The sequence below is a fragment of the Lepisosteus platostomus genome, chromosome 2 (genome assembly GCF_059453375.1).
Source record: "Lepisosteus platostomus isolate fLepPlt1 chromosome 2, fLepPlt1.hap1, whole genome shotgun sequence".
In the NCBI taxonomy this organism is placed as follows: Eukaryota; Metazoa; Chordata; class Actinopteri; order Semionotiformes; family Lepisosteidae; genus Lepisosteus; species Lepisosteus platostomus.
Window position 1 is genome coordinate 3917067 of NC_142612.1, and position 19496 is coordinate 3936562.

Consider the following 19496-nt stretch of genomic DNA (forward strand, 5'->3'; position numbering starts at 1 on the left):
AATGTAGGTCATTGAGATACATATAGGATAGGAAGAGTAATTATCCTAGTGCAGATCCCTGTGGTACTCCACTAGTTTCACAATTACACATGAGTGCAGAATACACCAGAAGGAAAATCTCAGAGCCATAGTTGAGGAATGCCAGTGCTATTTAATCTCTCACCTTTGTCCTGTCTGTATGCTTGTGATAATAATAATAATTGCTTACACTTATATAGTGCTTTTTCTGGACACTCCACTCAAAGTGCTTTACAGGTAATGGGGACTCCCCTCCACCACTGCCGCCAATGTGCAGCCCCACCTGAATGATGCGACGGCAGCCATAGTGCGCCAGAACGCTCACCACACATCAGCTATCAGTGGGGAGGAGAGCAGAGTAATGAAGCCAGTTCAGAGAGGGGGATTATTAGGAGGCTATGATTGGGAAGGGCCAATGGGAAATTTGGCCAGGACGCCGGGGTTACACCCCTACTCTTTTCAAGAAACACCCTGGGATTTTTAATGACCACAGGAAGTCAGGACCTTGGTTTTACATCTCATCCGAAGGATGGCACCTGTTTACTGTATAGTGTCCCAGTCACTATACTGGGGCATTAGGACCCACATGGACCGCAGAGTGAGCGCCCCCTGCTGGCCCCACTAACACCTCTTCCAGCAGCAACCTTAATTTCTCCCAGGAGTCTCCCATCCAGGTACTGGCCAGGCTCACACCTGCTGAGCTTCATTAGGCTGCCAGTTGTGAGTTGTAGGGTGATATGCCATTCTTGTAAGTATGGATTATAAATATTTACCTTTTTAGAAAGCTCTCATTCAAATTAGATCAATCAGACGCAGTGATAAAAGATAAATCATTCTTGGAAGAAATTGGTTGTCACTGGTGTACAAGATGCAAGACGTGGAGTACAGGGCAGACCCGAGTCAAGGAAGAACGCCATTCCTAACTTCAGGGAGAGCAAGACTCGATCTGAATTGTCTCCTTGAAAACCAGACGTATCTACGGTGTTTCTTCCAATTGATTTTTTTACTGTTTCGCTCTAGAACTAAACCAGTTCTTCATTAATCGGGGTTGCTGTTAATTTGTAAACCTTTGAGAGGTGATTAAAAGCTGTTCTGAAACGTATGTTGAATTACTAAAAACAAAGGTCTTCCCATATATAGGACGAAACACATACATATTTTTAGTTTACTAACGTCTTTATCCAAGGCAAGGTAGTTTTCACAAAGTAGTAACTGTTTTGTATTTAAGTAGCCAAGGGAATTGCATTGGGGAAAAAAATAACGTTGATAGTACAAAGTACGTCTAACTTAATTCCAAGCAGTTTTCACGTCTTCATAAATGCACTTGATTCAAAACTCGAGTTTTTATTCCCCCGGACTTCATGATGGTGATTTTTTTTTAAAATTGATAACACTTTTGATTAGAGAAGGGGGTGGGTTTTAGTTTCTGTCGTTATGGTTGCTAACTCGTATCGTCGCTGCTGGAAAGGCTGAATCGATTCACAGATCATCCGACTCCAGAACGGCTTCGTGATCCTGGAGGTTATCTTCATTCCCGCAGAGAGAGAGAGAGAGAGATAACTGTCTTTGTTGTAAATGTCTGTAATGCTTTTGTTTTGTGTGATGTTAACTTCATTATTTTTATTTGCTTTGGCAACACCGACTGCACCCATCGGCCAATGCCAATCAAGCACCCTGAATTGAATTGAATTGATCACCACCGAGAGGCTGCTAACTTTTTTTCTTTCCTTCGGTGTTTTGTGTCGTTTCGGGCGAGAGAGGGAGCACCAGAGCGGCGAGGAAGCTCTGCCGGGCTGAGGGCTGAGGTGCCTTGTGCGTCTCCAGCTGCGTCACTGCTGCCCCAGCGCACCGAGCCGCGCTGTCGACACACAGACAACCTGAGGCTGCAGTGACGGACCGGACCGGCGTGTCGTTCCCATCCCGTTCTCGCCATGGTGAAAGTCTCTTTTAACACGGCCCTCGGGCAGAAAGACCCGAAGAAGGAGGGCGAAAAGGGCGAAGCGCTCATTCCCGACGAGAAGGTGAGGTTTTGTTGTTGTTGTTGTTGTTGTTGTTGTTGATGTCGTCGTCGTTGTGGTTGTTTTTCGATCTGATTTTTCATTTTTGTGTTTTTTTTTCTTAACACAAACGAGCCAACACACACACACACACAGGAAAAAAAAAAGGACAACCGTCTCATCGACGCTGGCGTGAGCGGTCTGGGTTCTGTGGTTATTCGACGGCTTGTATCCGGTTCGCTTTTACTTTTGTTTTCGCCGGCGGCGCGAGAACTCGGGAGGACCGGGGCTGCGCTCGCGACGACGCGAGCCCTCCCCCGTCCGCGTCCGGGCTCGAGGCTCGAGGCTCTGCCGCTCGCGACCGCGGACGGGGCGCGGAGGCCGCGCGGACGACGGGCGATCCGCGCCTCCCGTCCCGAAGTTACCGTCGTCGTTTCTTCTTCTGGTCTTTTTTTACCACCCTCACGTTTTGTTTTTGTTTTTTTTACACGTCGACCACGTCTGTCTGTGTGTGTGTGTGGAGAATAAAACATGGCTGACTAAAACTGAACGTCCCCTTGTTGTTGTGAAAATTGAACCGGGAAGTGGCTGATCGTTTTCGCAGCTGAGGCGCTACGGCGATCAGTGTCGGCAGAGAGTCTGGCAGCGAAAGAATTGTCCTTTGAGAAGGGGGGGTGGGGGTGTTTCTCGTCCATATACTGTACTCTTTTTTTAAATTTCCTCTGCTCTTTTGGCCAGCGTATTAGCCTGTTCTTTCGAGCGCTTCGTGTGACGGAGCTGCTCATATGTTGCCGGGCGAAGTCGTTTTCGCCGTGGCGCTGCGGGTTTCCGGTTATTGCGCATTCGTCTGATCGCATTGTCAATTTACATTCGTGTTTTACCTTCGAAGTAACACACCGCAGGTTCACTCGTCCTTGTGTGTTGTGAGGGAGCGGTCAAGACCTCCAGGAATGGGTTATGGGGTTAGAAGATACCCGTCCAGTTTCGCTCGATACACGTTTGTGATGCTCGATGAAGTAAGCGGTGCAGGATGTCTTATAAAGACGCGTGAAAGGTGTTAGGGCTTGACTTCGTTTCGTGTGAGCTCATTTTCGCACACGTGTTGGAGCTCTGATAAACCTTGTCAATCTGCCTTAGATGGCATGATATGATATGGGTCCTGTAAACGTGTTTACAGGACCCATATCAAGAAATAAATGCGAGCATGTACAGTTTTGTCTTGGAAAATGTGAATTATTTGTCATTAAGGTGTGAAAATGCTTATGCTGAACTAAAGTAACATGAAGAAAGCAACGCAGGGATACAGCTTTCAAACATTCAACTTTTTGCGATGGAAAATATCATTTTTGTTATGCCAAATACCTTGTCTTAGCTCTGTGTGGACCACAAATCAACAGACATTGGACCACTTGACTTTACAGCATTGCAAAATGACTGCTTTCAAAGGACTGTGCGTAGCTGCTGGCTGTAATCTTTGCAAGACTGGCCTAGAAGAGGAAAGGAGATGATTTTGAATTAAAAAAAAACAGCATGCTGTTTTTCATTTCTGAGTCGCTTCAGGACAAATCTGTATGCACGAGGTCTGTTTTGAAATGAGCATATTAGTATGATTTCATTATGTAAAGTTAATTTACTTAAAACCTACCACTCATTGCAAGGGCGCTTTTAAAGACTGCAGTCATAATTACTGTTTCACCATGTATCCTCATGATCGAATGTAACAGAAAGAAGAGGAATCATTCTTGCTTTCTGTAGAAAATCTTTTGTCTACTAAATTTAATTTCACATTGGGCTGTATCTCTAATGGGTTATGACAGTGTTGAATTATCCTTAGGACTCTGAGTGAACCTTGTAGCGATCTCATAAAAATCACATAACTAGGGATGTTTTTGATGTTCTTAAATTCAGCATTGCAGCAGTTGATATGCGCACTTATTTTGTGCAAGAAGGGAACATCAAAAGAATAGAAAAAAGCACAGAAGGACATCACTTGAAGCACATACTGTACACATGTATCATTCACTGCGGTAATATATGGGAGCACAAGCCTTCTCCACATGTAGGAAGGTTTTACTATTCATGATGAATGACTGTAGAGGAGTTTGCTCCATTCAGGTTAAAACTCAGGAAGCGCTCAGTGCTTTCTTTGTAACATTGACACTGCTATCTTTATTTGGAGGATATTAAGGATATAATGAAATCATCGCGATGTTTTATTTTTACTGCAGGTATCTGTGAGCCTCTTCTCATTGTTGTGCGATAGCCATATGACATAGTCAGGTCTCTATTCCTGATTAGAATAGGATGCCAAAATTGAAAGAGAGGTCTGCCAAAACCAAGGATCTAGTGCATTAAAGTAATTTTCATTCTGCTTCCTCCTGAATATACTGCGACATACAAAGGAATGTCCAGGTTCTACCGTAATGAGAGCAGCCCCACACTTGGAGGCTGCAGTGAAAAAGTACAGTGGCTGTTGTCTTTGACATCCTGTCTGTACCATTACTCGAACGTCAGCCAAAGTGTGTTGAGACATGGTTTATTTTATGGAAAGTGAACGGCTGCCAACTGTCTGTCACCCAGACAGGCCAAGGCGATGGTGGCGTGAACTTTATCCGTAAGTAAGGAGCCAGGTTTTTTCAAGACGTACTTTAAACTGTGAAGCGTAGTCTTGCTAACGTGGCCTATGGTGAAAGAGCCAAAAGACACAATGGCATTGTAGCATACCCCGGCTCTATTCTTTTAAAGAAATACCTGCTCATCTAAAACGGAAGCCAAATAAACCCCGAAGGTGCCTCTAACTTTCGGGATTCGGTCAGTTATTGTTTCTGGCGTGAACGAGTTCGGAGAATGACAACAAAGGAGCATTGATATGGGCTGGCACAGTATGTCGATCCTGGTGGTGCTGTGCTGTGGTTGTGTTGTGGTAGGAGTTTGGGTTTAGCGTTTATTTTTGTGACGGGTCAAGACGTTTCACCTCAGTATGTGCCAGTGTGGAGAAGAGTGATTATCGCACCAGTGACACAGGGGCCTGGTCAGCAGATGTATTTTTCGAAGGGAGACTGAATTGGACGCGAGCAAAACGCTTTGGAGAAACTGCAGAGTGGTTTGAGCATGAAAACCTAAGCTATTCTGAAAAACATGAGGTAGTTTGCAATTAAAAGTAATGTCCGTTATCAAGGTTTGGATTTGGATGTATACTCTTATCCCAGTATGGGAAATATACAAGCATGCTTTGTTTTGAGCTCCTAAGGTAGCATACACATTCCACAGGCTAGATAGTTACGGTCTTCTTCTCATCAGTGACACAAGATACAGGTATACTGCATCTAATCTGGTACTTAAGAACTTGACCAGCGAACTGTTTTCTCAAGGGGTCATCGTGGAAATGCCTATATCTTACAGCAGAGGACTAAATTGCTACTTAACTCTGTGATTATGAAATGTCCCAATAATACTGAATAAAAAAGTATAGGTAAAGGGGGTGTGGGCATGGAAAGATTCTTGGCTATATGAACTGCACCTTTCGTTATGACTTCACGAGCAGCTTGTGAAAACATGCGCGGACTTGTATCTTGGGTGTGGGTTATGTACGCTCTGCACGTTAATTAGGCTGCTATCGGGTTGTTTTTTCTCTTCCCACTTTAGAAGGCGCTGCTGTTCAGAGACCAGGCAGACTCATGTCAGGCAGATATCTGTTCAGCCAGGATGGCTGCCCGCCCCAGATATCCCAGAATACGTTCACATTCTTGGTGCTGCGGAGATTGGCTTGAATCTGGGCAGGTTTCGGCGTTAAAAGGTTGCTGCAGTAATTATTGCTGCAATAATTTTGACTCCAGAAAAGGTCAAACCATCCGTGCACGCATTTTTATGCAGATCCCACCTGCACAAAATTTGTTTGGCCAGTAATTTATCAGCTTCATTCACAATTCTAGTAATGAGGAAGAAGATATATGAAACGTTAAGACAAGGTGGCCTCTCAGTTTGTCACGCCTGCTTCAGAACTGTACCTCGCAGGTTGCAGCAATAGTTTACATGCTAGCATGGGCTCTTCACCCCCTAGGCAAAAGATAACCCATAGCACTGACATAAAAAACTACTGTTTTATCAATGAACTCCAGATTTGGTGTCACTGTAGCGAAAATGCAGTTGCAGTGCAATGAAAATGGGTTCCTTCATGAGTCAGGAGGGCAGCAGGCACATCCGTTTGCTTGATAAATCATTCCTGGTGCTCCTGACTGCATTTCAAAAATGTTTGACCATTGAATTATACAGTTAAAATAAGTATCATTTTAGTTTACAGCTTAGTTTGCTCACATTTCACTTTCAGTGTTAAAGTGGATGCACGGGGACTTGTTTGCAGGCCTTCGAGAGATTTAACAAATTGTTGATAGCAGAGTTATGAATCTGCTGAAATGGCAGATACTCTTCTTTGTTGTTCAGCTAGTGGTCTGCGAATGTTCGGTGAATTTGTTGTTCACAGGTCGTTAACACAGCCCTTGAAGAGTTGTAAGACAAGGGTAATACCCACTGACTGGTAAGGTGCTGTAGAAAGCCAGAGAAAAAGATATCAGGTGACACCCGAAGAATGCTGAACAACCACAATTTATTTCTCTCTTTTCAAGTGTGGAATTTATGTTTACATGTTCCAAGAAATTATACACCCGTAGATCTTGTTTCAGTTAAATGCAGCTTGATTAAAACAAAAGTAGGATCTAAATTACAAGTTGGTCATCTGGATGCCGATAAGATTCATAGGGATTGTCACCTTTAAATTCAGGAAAGGTAGGTTCTACTTCATTTAAGAGTTACTTGGACAAACAACAATAACAGCTACAGAGCATGTGCTGTGGTACAGTATATTTATTAGAGGGCAGGCAGAGTGAGTGTTTCATTAAATTAAGACTCGATTAACAAACAGGACCTAGAGGGGAAAATGCTGTAATAATGTCATTGCAGGTGTTCCACAGGAGTATTCGTTAGGACCTTAGCTCTTCCTGATTCAGCACAGTCACCTAGAGATTCTATAGCTGGTGATGCCAAAATACAAGGATTTGTAAGCACGGAGAACTTAACTTGTGAAATTCAGCAAGAAGTCAGGACTGGGGAAACAGTTCTCAGACAAGTTTAAGACGGACAAGTGTAGGGTGTTACACGCAGGTAGCAAAAGCAAACTATGGAAATATTGAGCTGGAAGAGGCTACGTGTGAGACAGACATAGGTGTTTATGTGAAGACATCTTTTAGACAATGTGGGGGAGCAATAAAAAGGCGATTTGAGGATGTAGTGTAAAAGTTGTAGAATTCACTAGTTAGACCTCCTGTAAAATATTGTGTTCTGTTTGCAATAATCAGTCCCAAGAAGACTATTACCTTCCCTAAAGTAATTTATTGTACCGATGGGGTTACTGAATCGTTTTTGATTTTGAACAGATAAGACTTTGAAGAGACTAATTCAAGTATTCACAACTCTCAAAGGTGTTATTACAGTTGAAACCTTGGATGTAAGAGGCCATTAGGAAAGAGTGTTTAAGAGTCAACAGGAAGCTCTTCTGGGGGGGAAGGTTGTGTGAATTGCAAGCTTTCCATACTGTTTACCTTTTTTTAAAGACATTGGTGGATGAGTTACTCCAATCAAATAAGCACTTCAATGACAGTAAACCTGAATAGCTACTAAAAGATAGATAGGCCACATGGTAATAATGCTATTTAAATGTGTATTCTTAAGTCATTTACTATTGTAGCTCACCCTTGTTGAAGCATAAAAGGTAAATAGATTAGTGAGATAGCAGCACATTGGAATTTATTTGACTCACAAGAAGCACAGATAGAATTCTTGGAAACACTGATATTTTGTAGATGTCTGAGTAACAAGTAGAGGTTAATTACATGCTGAAATCTGAAAAGAAATCCACACATTTCAGCTGTGGGGATTTTTTTAAGGTGTGTGAATATGATTTCTGCTCATATTCTTTTATATAGTTATAATATATCATCTTTGAGAGTGAATTATAGTGCTGAAACAAGAAAGGCCTTGAAGTGTACTAAAAATAACTTACTGCATGTAGAAACCTTGGTTTGGTTTGAATAATTCTGAAATATCTTCCATGTTGGAGGAGCCTCCTTGTTTGTTTAAACTCTGTTTCCTGGGGTGGGGACTCACAAGGACTGAATGTTGCTCTTGATTGATTTGACCGGATTACAGTCCTCTGCCTGGATGAGCTGGGTTTGAAGAACAAGCAGTAAGAAAAGAGCTCATTACCGAGGGGCACTCGTGATGGCAGGCACTGCACTTCAGCGATAGCTTACCGGTGCTCTCCGCAGCTCTCTTAGCCCAGGAGAACTGGTCTTCTGGATTACAAGAGGAGCTGTCGGTGTTCGGATTCAGGAGCAAGCTGAATAATCAACACCTCATGTCGGGTCGTGTTTGTGTTGCACCATGCTCGAGCTGCCCTGAGACATGCGGGCGTAGAGGAGGGTCTTCTGGGCGGGAAGGTGTGTGCCTGGTGTTTTCTGATGAGCTCACTGGCTCTCAGACGAGAATAGAAATATGCTCACCTTTCCAACATATCGCTGCTGATTTTGGGACTTCTCATAGTTTGTGTTCTGTAAATGTTATTTGTTGTGCTGTCTTGGACCAGAACAGAATGGGAAATGATGCCGCTGTAATGTGTGAAGAGGGATAGTGTAGCTCGTGAGGCTTTGTGTGGTATTGTGGAATATACCGACACCCTACATGATTAGATTGGTAATGGAAAGTAGTTCTGTGCATAGAAGCAGTCTCTAAAGGTGTAAATGTCATGCGGGCGGTACAGTGGTGTAGTTGCCTGCTCTCTTCATGTCCATGTGGGTTTTCACTGGGCCTGGCTTCCTCGCCCTCTCCAGGACCATCAGTGTCTTGTCTTTTGCCCCCACGTGTGAGTGACTTTTGTGTCCTGTCTGTACATGTGGATTAAGCTCCAGGTTGACGTTACACTTACTGGGAATGAATTGCTTTTTGATCCTCACAGATGGGTGAATTACACGCGAGTGTTGTGCTACAGATCTGAATGCATGGAGGCCTGTGGTACAGATCAGAATGACAGACGTGGCCAAAGCATATCGACCAGTCGCACTGTTGAATAAACTTTTACTGATCCACTTGGAGGTTTCAACAGTAAGAGTGAATATGTTCAAATTAAGGCAGGATGAGTGGGAGGCTGCGGTGAAGGCGATGTTCAGAGTAAACGGAAGTTAATTTTAGAACCGAGAGCTTGAAGGGTGGAGAGTTCTCAGTGGTGTGAAACGAGTGCACATCAGTAGAGCTGCGTTGGGGCGAATAGCTCACGAGAGGGTCCAGGGTAATAAACCTTCACAGTTTCACTCGTGTTATCAAGGGCGTCTGGACGTTTCAGTACAGCCCGATTGGATCTCTGTTCGATATTCATTCACGTTATTTGATATTGGTCAATGTGGGTCACATCAAATGTAACAGCCTTCAGGGTTTCATTATTTCAACGCATTTCTTCTTGTTTCAAGTTTTTTATACTATTTTTTTTTTTTGCACATGTTCTTTCGCTGCCAGGGCTGCACCAGAGTGTGGCAGGGTGATGGTTACCTCAGAGTCTGGACACTGCAGCCTGGGCCCTCTTTAGAGACACAGATGGCTTCCACGTCACACAGCTTGGGTTTCAGCTTGCTTAAACAGTATGGATTTGTATGGGCGGCTCTTTGTGTGTGTTTTCCTCAGCCTTGGGGCATTTTCCATTTCACCTCCTTTTTTCCCCCCCACTTCCCATCATACCCTGCTGAGTGTTTTTAATTCCCCGGCTGTGGGGAGAGTCACAGGAAGCCCTAGCCTGGTGTGTGGAAGTGCCCGCTGCACCGGAGTTCAGGAGTGAGCCGTGCGCTGCCATGAGAGAGCCCAGGCAGCTCTGCAGCGTGTCAGACGGTCTCATCCAGGGACAGGGAAAGGCCTCTGAGGGAGAAGTCAGTGGGCGCCCGGGTGTGGCGAAGGCGAGGGGAAGTCAGTGGGCGCTCGGGTGTGGAGAAGGCGAGGGAGAAGTCAGTGGACGCTCGGGTGTGGAGAAGGCGAGGGAGAAGTCAGTGGACGCTCGGGTGTGGAGAAGGCGAGGGAGAAGTCAGTGGACGCTCGGGTGTGGCGAAGGCGAGGGAGAAGTCAGTGGGCGCCCGGGTGTGGCGAAGGCGAGGGGAAGTCAGTGGGCGCTCGGGTGTGGAGAAGGCGAGGGAGAAGTCAGTGGACGCTCGGGTGTGGAGAAGGCGAGGGAGAAGTCAGCGGGCGCTCGGGTGTGGAGAAGGCGAGGGAGAAGTCAGTGGGCACCCGGGTGTGGCGAAGGCGAGGGAGAAGTCAGTGGGCGCTCGGGTGTGGAGAAGGCGAGGGAGAAGTCAGTGGGCGCTCGGGTGTGGAGAAGGCGAGGGAGAAGTCAGTGGATTTGCTGCCCCTTTCGAATGACACTCACTCATAGAATGATTGATATGGCGGATGATGCCAAAAGTACGCTGATAGAACGCGTTCAGATGAGCAGATGCTTTTCACTGCAATTAGACGAGTCTGTAGATGCCGTTGATGTGCTGGCCAATTTGCTTGTTTATGCTGGATACGAGTTTGAGGGCACGTCCCATGAGGACTTTCTGTTCTGTAAGCCGCTACCAACAGGAACTACAGGAGAGCACGTATTTCAGCTTCTGAATGAATGTATCGAAGAGAATGGCATCGACTGGATAAAATGCGTCGGAGTTTGTACAGACGGTGCTAGAGCGATGACAAGCCGACACAGCGGTGTAGTCGCACGAATTAAGAGAGGTTGCTCCACGTATGAAGTGGACGCACTGCAGCATCCACCGCAAGGCCTTGGCAGTCAAGAAAATGCCTGTGTTAAGAAAAATCTGTGTTAGACTCTCAACCAATGAAGTCACATCTGTTCAGTGTGCTTTGTAATGTGACTGGTAAACTCAGCTCATCTGGCTGATATATTCTCACGTTTGAATGGGCTGAAAATGAAACTGCAGGGGCTCTCTTTAACAATTTGTGACATGTCTGACAAGATCCCTGCTATGAAGAAAAGGCTGCAGCTTTTTGTTAATAAAATAAATGCAAGTGATGCCCCTGCTCTCCCTACTTTGGAGAACCATCTGCACAGATATGGTGTGGCACTTGATGCTGCAGTGCCCCTCTTGTCATTGGAAGAACAGATCTCAGAGTATTTTCCAGTTGAGGCCACACCAGAGTGGATCAGGAACCCCTTTACTGTTGATGCCTAAGACATACCCAAGCATCTCTCCTGTGCTGAGCAAGAGAAGTTGCTCGAGTTATCATCTGATGCAACTTTGATGTCAGAATTGAAACGACAGTCACTGTTGGAATTCTGGATCCAAAGACGAAGTGAATACCCAGCCCTCTCATTAAAGGCTGTGTGGTTTTTGATGCCTTTTATTACTACCTACCTTTGAGAGAAAGGCTTCTCTGCTCTCACTGCAATGAAGACAAAGTACCACAACACAATGGATGCCGAGCCAGATCTGCGTTTGAAGCTCACTGCCCTCGTCCCTGACATTGCAAGGCTTTGCTCGACTAAACAGGCTCGCCCCTCTCACTGAAATGGTAAGTGCTCAGTGCTATTTTTATCATGTGTGCGCGTGCGCTCATGTTGGTCATTGAGATTTTCTGGGGTTCCTCTGAGAAGATGACTTGTAGGTGGTACTTGATGCTTTGGGTTGATCAGGGGTGGTACTTAGTCCAAAACGTTTGAGAACCCCTGTGCTACACCATTTTGCCTTCTAGAGGACTATTTGATTTAGTTAAGACCGTTTAGCTTAGGGCTTAAGTCTAGAGAGGCTTTCACAAACTGTAATTGTTTTAACTCTTCTGTGTCCCCTTTCTACTGTGTAATAGTGTGGTATTGTTCTTGGTAATGACACATTGTGTGGTCTGTGACTGTTGCTCTCAGCGATGCAGAGCACCCTTGATAAGCTTCAGACAAAGCCCTTTGTTAACTAAATCTCATAGACAGCTGAGTTTCTGAGATGAGAGATCAGTAGTGCAAAAGTAGCTTATTCTTTACTCCTTCCTTATTAACATACACTCTCAAGGGAGTGAGCACAGTGTGCAGATCAAAACGAAGACGTACAGTAATTTAGGCATCTCTTTGCCTTCTGACTCATTAGTGGATGAAATAAAATGTAACTCCCTGATAAGGATTTGCATGTTTGTATTAGGTTTGATTATTAGGGTAGCTCCTGAGTTAGGACTGGATGTCCAGAACTCTCCAGCTGATGTGCTAACTAAAAGTACTTAGTACAGCTCCTGTCCTCTCTAAATTGTACCAGCACGAAACTTGAAATTTAGTTTGGATTCTAAGGTTCTTCTGCTCACCGATAAAGCACCGAACGGTCTGGCTCTGGGTTATTTTAAGGGATTATTGCTGTACATTTCAATACACTGCGTGAGATCTCTTGATTTGGTCAAAGACCATGCTCCACACGATGGGCAGTAGTGCTGCCCAGAAACCAGTGGTTCTCAAAGTGTGGTCCGTGGACCACCAGTGGTCCGTGAGCGTGCGCCAGGTGGTCCGCGACCTAGTCATCTTTCTTAAAGCAGGTCTACGCAGCTCCATTCTTCACATGAACCTATTAAGTCATAAAAACATTTGCAAAAATATGCAGTTTTGTTTGGAAGAATATTAGTACTTTCATAAAATGTGATTCAATATTAATTTTAGTACATTCATAGGTGACGATTTACAGGGTAAAGCAGGCATAAGTGGTCCAGCGCATCTGTGACTTGGTGTAAGTGGTCCGCGGACCATAGAACTTGGAGAGCCACTGCGTTAGACGCCATGACATGTCGGCTTTCATAAAGACCTCTTTTCCCTACAGATTTTACTGCTCGCTTCAAACTTCCTCTTGGTATTACTGGGTCAGACGAGTGCTATACATTTTAGTGCTGTTTACTTCTTTTGCTCCTTTGTGTTTTTCTAGAAAGCCCTTTACAATACACGATAACCTTCTGATTTTCTTTGCAGCAGAATGGAGGCATGGTAAGATGGAGGCAGTGGTAGCCTGCAGTTTTAACGCACGGGCGTTGCAGGCTGGAAGAGCTGGAGAGGAAATTGATTGGGAGTTGTCATCCATTCAAGATGTTTGCACAGCTTAAACAATACCAGCAGGCTGTTTTTTATTTGTATATTGGAAACCAGACAAACATGAACCGCCTTATTTAAAAGAGATGCCTTTGGTCAAGCAGCAGCATAAAAGTAAACTTTATCAGATGTATGAGCACATCCCCTCGAAGAACCAATGAACAAGCAGCAAATAAAGGTTTTGGCAGACTTTCTAAACTTAGTTTGTAGACTAACAGTTCCCAGCACCGGTGCTGCTGCTGCTGGTTTTTCAGTAACTGTCTACTGGGTTTAGGACCCACGTGTGTGACTGGAGCATCAGCCCAGTGACGGTTCCTGTGTGTGTTTCCCTGCCCTGTCCGCGGAGCTGACAGGTGTGTTTGCGTGTGTGATTGCAGGACCTGGAGGGCGCGGTCCGCGTGCGGCGCCAGTCCCGAACCTGGTGCTGGTGCATGTGCTTGGGCCTGGCCCTGATGCTGGCCGGGGTGGTGGTCGGAGGCGCCTACCTCTACAGGTACTTCCTGCTGCAGGTAAATGTCCTCTCAAGCTGCCCCGTCTGGGGATGGGTGACTCCAAGGATGCCAAGGGCAGAGGCACAGACACGCACACACTCTCACCAGGGCCAGTTTTCCCAGAAGCGAAGTGTGAAATTTTATATAAAGCTCGGTGTTTTTGAAGATGCAGTGTATAGTTAAGTGGGGACAGAGTGGTGCTCTCTCTGCAGAGGTTCTGCGGGAGGGGCTTGTAGGACTAACCTAAATGCACTTTTATCCCAAGGCTGTTCCTGTCATGACTTCATGGCAGCAAACCGTCCTCAGATTTAAACATAAAGTACAGTACAATAAATATTTTAATTTGATAGAACAGTGTGCAGTAAACTGGTGGTTTAAACACTGCCTGGAGGTGCTTTCCTAGGTAATCCTGCTGGAATGTTCACAGGCTCGCCGTGATCCGATTTCATTCACCTCCTCTCAGCCCCCTTCGCTGATGTCCGAGTTTCTTCAGTTAGCTTTATAATTCAGCCTGTGTCTCGCCCAGCGGGATATCGCCTGGAGACTCACGCTTGAGAGAAGAAGGAAAATTGGGTTTCACATGTTTCTAGTAAACTGAGAATGGACTTGTTTGGGTTAGTCTTAATTCCCCCCCAAGCTCTGCGTGCTAGATCGCGTGCCATGTCTCTCCGGCAGAAACCGGTTCTTGTGGTTTTGCAAATGCGGAGCCGGGGAGTGGCGGCTTAACGTGCGCCGTGCCGTTCCAGGAGGGGCAGGTGTTTATCTGCGGGGTGAAGTACCGCGAGGACGACTTCAGGATCAACGTAGGAGACATCCCCACCCCCGCTCCCTACCTGCATGAAATCGAGGAGACCATCCGCGTGCTGGAGCAGGAGGAGGTGGAGCTCATCAACGTTCCCGTGCCGGAGTTCGCGGGCAGTGACCCTGCTGACATTGTCCATGACTTTCACAGGGTAGGGACGCAGAACCCCTTCTTCTTCGTGGCGTACCTGAGATTGCTTTCATCTGGACCTTAATTAAATGAGTAGTGCGGTACTTTAGCAGGCTGCTCCCGAATTGTTATTTTAGCTGTGTTTTGTGTAACCATGGAATAGCGCCACACTACATCGTGCACAAAAACACCGAAAAGGAAAATTTGCAGCCGCAGAGCCAACCTTATGGGTTTTTTTGTTGTGTATTACGGCTTTTGAAACACTTTCTAAGGCTAAATCTTTCACTGAGGCTTCCAGTATTTTTCAGCTGAGGTGACAGTGCACTTGGAAATGAAAAACTTGTACAGTGTTTTGCACCTATAGCTACCCTGTGTGGATTTTTTTTATTTCTTTATAATTAAAAAAAAAATGTAAGCAGCCATAAAACTAGAAACATTTTAAAATACAGATTTGCACTGATAAAAATGAGATGAGACGTGTAGTTCAGCGCCTGAAGTAGTAGGACAGTATGTCACGTGAGATATTCAGGTGGAGAGAGACATCACTGTGTGGGCTGGAGAAGAACAGGTAGAGGTGCAGGCATCTTTTCACCGGGCAACGTGTTCCTTCGCAGGGTTTCTTTGTAGTTCTTTGTAGCGTTTTCTAATCCTTTATTTTGGGCAAATGAGTTAATGGTATATCGCCTTTACTGTGCTGTTTGTCTGATTAGAGGCTGACGGCTTACTTGGATCTCAGCCTGAACAAGTGCTATGTGATTCCCCTCAACACGTCTGTTGTTATGCCACCAAGAGACTTCATGGAGCTGCTGATGAACATCAAGGTACGAGCCTCTCGCTAAAATATTTTTGCTTTGCTTTCACCACCTAGCCTACTCTTGCTCAAGTGTCCTAAAAGGCACCATGTTCAAAGAAATCAGAACAGTCAGGAGCAAAGGTGCCTTATTTGGACTTTACGATGGTACGCGCCAGGGCTTTCAAAAAAACTTGTAGCTGGAATTTAAGAAAAAAAACTTTCCATGGAGATAAAATAAATGTTATTGAGTATTGGTCAGGTCTGTGGAAAAGAAAAGGCATGATTCAGGAAATTTAGAACTATCCTGTAATTAACAATTATTATAGTCACTCTTGAAAGGTGTATTAGTGTTAAATGTGGATTCTTAAAAAACAGATTATAATCATTACATTTATTTAGCGCTTTTCAGTCTAAAGGATTCCAAACCTATTTACTGAGGGGTGGGGGGGGCTCACTTCTCCCACCACTGGAGTGCAGCTCCTGTCCGGGTGACACTTGACAGGCATCATGGCCCAGCAGGCCCACTGCGCTGCGCGGAGAGGAGAGGGATCGTTTCACCAGTTCAGCTAAGGGGGGACTTCAAGGAGGCCAGATTTTGCAAGGCAAACCAGGACACCGGGGTTCAGACACACCCTGCTCTGACTGTATGAAAAGTGCCTTGGACCCCCCTAATAATCAAATAATAATAAATAAAAATTAATAGTCAGGATCTATAATAATTCCTTACGCTTATATAGGGCTTCTCTGGACACTCCACTCACAATGCTTTACAGGTAATGGGGATCCCCTCCACCACCACCAGGGTGTGGCCCTACCTGGATGATGCGCCAGTACACTCGTCACACACCAGCGCACGAGTGATGAAGCCAGTTCAGAGATGGGGATTCTTAGGAGGCCATGATTGGTAAAGGCCAGGGGGAAATTTGGCCAGGACGCAAGGGTAACACCCCTGCTCTTTCTGAGAAACACCCTGGGATTTTTAATAACCACAGAGAGTCACGTCCTTGGTTTTACGTCTTATCCGAAGGACGGTGCCTTTTTACAGTGCAGTGTCCCCGTCACTATACTGGGGCATTAGGATCCACACAGACCGCTGGGTGAGCACCCCCTGCTGGCCCCAACAGCAACCTCAGCTTTCCCAGGAGGTCTCCCATCCAGGTACTGACCAGGCTCACACCTGCTGAGTTTCAGTGGGCTGCCAGTTGTGAGTTGCAGGGTCATGGTGTCCTATCTACAGGACAGCCCCTTATTTAGCACACTGTTCACTCATTATACTGGGGCATTGGTTTCCAGTGGGAACATTGCCACTTAGTGATCCTGTCCCAAGTAAAGCCTAGACCTGCAGTCAGCCATCCCAGCGCTGAGCAGGCCCAGCCTTGTTTGCCCTCTGAGATCTAATGAGGTCAGGCTAGAAGGTGGTCATTTTGAAGTACTACAGTGATCTTCATCAGAATGTTTTTTTCCATTGTGTTTGCAGGCTGGAACGTACCTGCCTCAGTCATATTTGATCCATGAACAGATGATCGTGACTGAGCGCATAGACAATGTGGACCAGCTGGGCTACTTCATCTATAGCCTCTGCCGTGGCAAGGAGACTTACAAGCTCCAGCGCAGGGATGCCATTATCGGTACGTATACTATTGTTAAGAAAGACAAAAGAGTGATAGGAGAGGTAATTAAGTAGCTTCACAGTCTTGAGAGTGGTGGTCCAGGAATCTTCGGATGAGGCCCTGGAAAGGAATTGGTGTTTTTTAAAGGAAAACCTGAGTAAACAATCTATCACATCATATTTACTCATTTCATGCTAAGTTGTAGTCCAGTGAGCTCACCGCAAAATATTTGAACATATTGCTACTTCAGCTGCTAAATAATTTTGCCAGACAATTCCGTACTACTACAGCAGTCTGTACGTGGGAAGAGTATCTGATGGTGTCTGACATTCATAGGATAGTGTGGACAGCAGCACTGAGAAAAGCATGTAGTTGGGGTGAATGTAGGTCAGGTTAAACTGCACTAATTTCCAGCGACACTGTTGTCGGCACACTGTCCCCTTTAAAACAAGTCATGTGACTTCTAACCAACACTGGTTTAGCAGGAACTCTTGTTTCCCCTTTGGTCACAAAACCAAACCAATGACAGGAAACGTTTTACGGACTTGTCTTCCTTTTTTTTATTGCAGGAATGCAGAAACGTGAAGCTCTGACCTGCCACAAGATCCGTCACTTTGAGAACAAGTTTGTCGTAGAAACGACGATCTGTGAGCCTTAGAGCAAACCAGGACCGAGTCACAGCTTGGTGTTGAAGCCACACTTTTTTCACTTGTGTGCAGTGAGTGATTTTAATCCCTCTCACGTTTTTTGTTGTCACCTTTTTTTTTTAAAGAACTAGTTATGTAAGAGCTGTAACGTAACTGTTTTCTCTTTACTCATCTCATAGCAATACTAGCATTTTAAAAGCTAATACAGTACTTGTAAAGTGACTATTAAAATTCAAGGTTACTGGCAATATTCTACTTAAGTGTAAAGAATATCAACCTTACGTGTATCTTTTTTTTTTCAGGGTTTAACTACTAATTTGGTAAATGTGTGCTTTAAATGAAAACCAGGTGAATTAGAAAAATATATAGATTATTTAAATGAACCTGTGACACAGCGCTGTAACACATTATTACAGCTTAAAATGTTATAGACTGGAAAGTATATAAAGTTTAACTGTATTTTTAAAATACACATTAATCAGTTTTTAAAAAAAGTGCAATTCACATAAAATTTTGTACCACTGACCTGGCTGTAGAATGGAATCCACCAGGATTTGTTTTTTAGGTTTTATATTTTAATTATCTGCTGTAACTTAAAATACCACAGAAAATTCAGAAAATGTAAAGCTTACACTACTAATTTGTATATAACTTGCCTGTGTGTAAAAGGATACCTTAAACCACAATAAAACTTGGACACATCAGACTGTCTCTCTTGGTTCTTAAGTCCTGTATTATATGTCCACAAAATAAGTGGCCATCTTTTGTTTGCTTAACATTTGTCAGATCAAGCCTGCATTTTAATGTTTTCCAGTAAATGATTATGGCCACGTCGTAAGCACAAGCCGTCCCAAGGGGGCAGTTACAATCACAGTACTTGGTACTGAAACTGGAGTCACATTCTTTAGCGGTGTTTTCAGTTCCTCGGAAAACTTGGAACTCAGCTGGTTGTATTTCCTTTTTCCACGTGTCCTATCAAAATCGGCAGAAAGTCTTGAAGAAACCTGGAGAAGGTCTTTGGTGCACTCTTAAATTCATTATGTGCAGTTTCAAAATGTCCTGATACTTACTCCACAGTTTAGCACGCTTGTGTACACTGGAAGCGTACCATTCACTGTACTGTCCAGGCACTGAAGTTGGACTTGGGAGTCCTCAGAAGCACCTACCGAGACGCCGGGCACTTGAATATCTGAAATGTAAAGTTCAGGACATTCCCTAGATGGCTTTGTATGTGCCTGTAACTCAGTTTCTACAGTTTCCAGAGTTGTAGAAGTATCTTTGGCTACATTACTCTGCTCTCCTCCCCACTGATAGGTGGGGCTGCACACTGGTGGTGGTGGAGGGGATCCCCATTACCTGTAAAGCACTTTGAGTGGAGTGTCCAGAAAAGCACTATATAAGTGAAAGCAATTATTATTATTATTATTATTATTATTATTATTATTATAACTCACAAACATCCATTGGAAATCCAAATTGTCTCCTGCCAAGGATCAGCTATACCAGGAATGAATAAGTGTTCAATAAATCCAGAAGACATATGACTGTGGAAGGGGACCAATAAAGGTTTACTCCCTGCTGAAAAGAGAGGAGAGGAAGCACAACATTTTGGCTGTGGAGCCTTCTTCAGGTGCTACGTTGTGCTTCCTTTATTCTCTTTCCAGCAGGGGGTAAACCTGTACCTGTTCCTTTTCAGCCTACACATGCTGACGCAGCTCCCTGCTTGAGCTACTTCTGACTGTGGAATGCATGCAGTTCAGCAAACGGTTCTTGAACTTGACGGCTTTAGTTAACAACATTGTTGGAGTTCGAGGTCACCAGTACCTGTCTGTGTGCCTTCCATAGACCCTTCTGCAAAGGAGCCCGAAACACCAT

The 19496-nt window shown here is 44.8% G+C and overlaps 1 protein-coding gene across 1 annotated transcript; it reads left to right on the plus strand.

The window, feature by feature from the left end:
- The first annotated feature begins 1803 nt into the window (after positions 1-1803).
- On the plus strand, positions 1804-18325 carry itm2bb (integral membrane protein 2Bb). The gene is made up of 6 exons (XM_088646521.1): positions 1804-2039; positions 13527-13658; positions 14387-14593; positions 15282-15392; positions 16842-16992; positions 17544-18325. The coding sequence occupies exons 1-6, from the start codon at positions 1950-1952 to the stop codon at positions 17630-17632; spliced, it is 780 nt and encodes a 259-aa protein (XP_088502647.1). The 5' UTR covers positions 1804-1949; the 3' UTR covers positions 17633-18325.
- Positions 18326-19496: the final 1171 nt, after the last annotated feature.

Coding starts and splice junctions, on each gene's coding strand:
- itm2bb (XM_088646521.1), top strand. CDS start 1,950: ATGGTGAAAGTCTCTTTTAACACGGCCCTCGGGCAGAAAGACCCGAAG. Junction 2,040..13,526: donor CGCTCATTCCCGACGAGAAG/GTGAGGTTTTGT, acceptor GTGTGATTGCAG/GACCTGGAGGGCGCGGTCCG. Junction 15,393..16,841: donor AGCTGCTGATGAACATCAAG/GTACGAGCCTCT, acceptor TTGTGTTTGCAG/GCTGGAACGTACCTGCCTCA.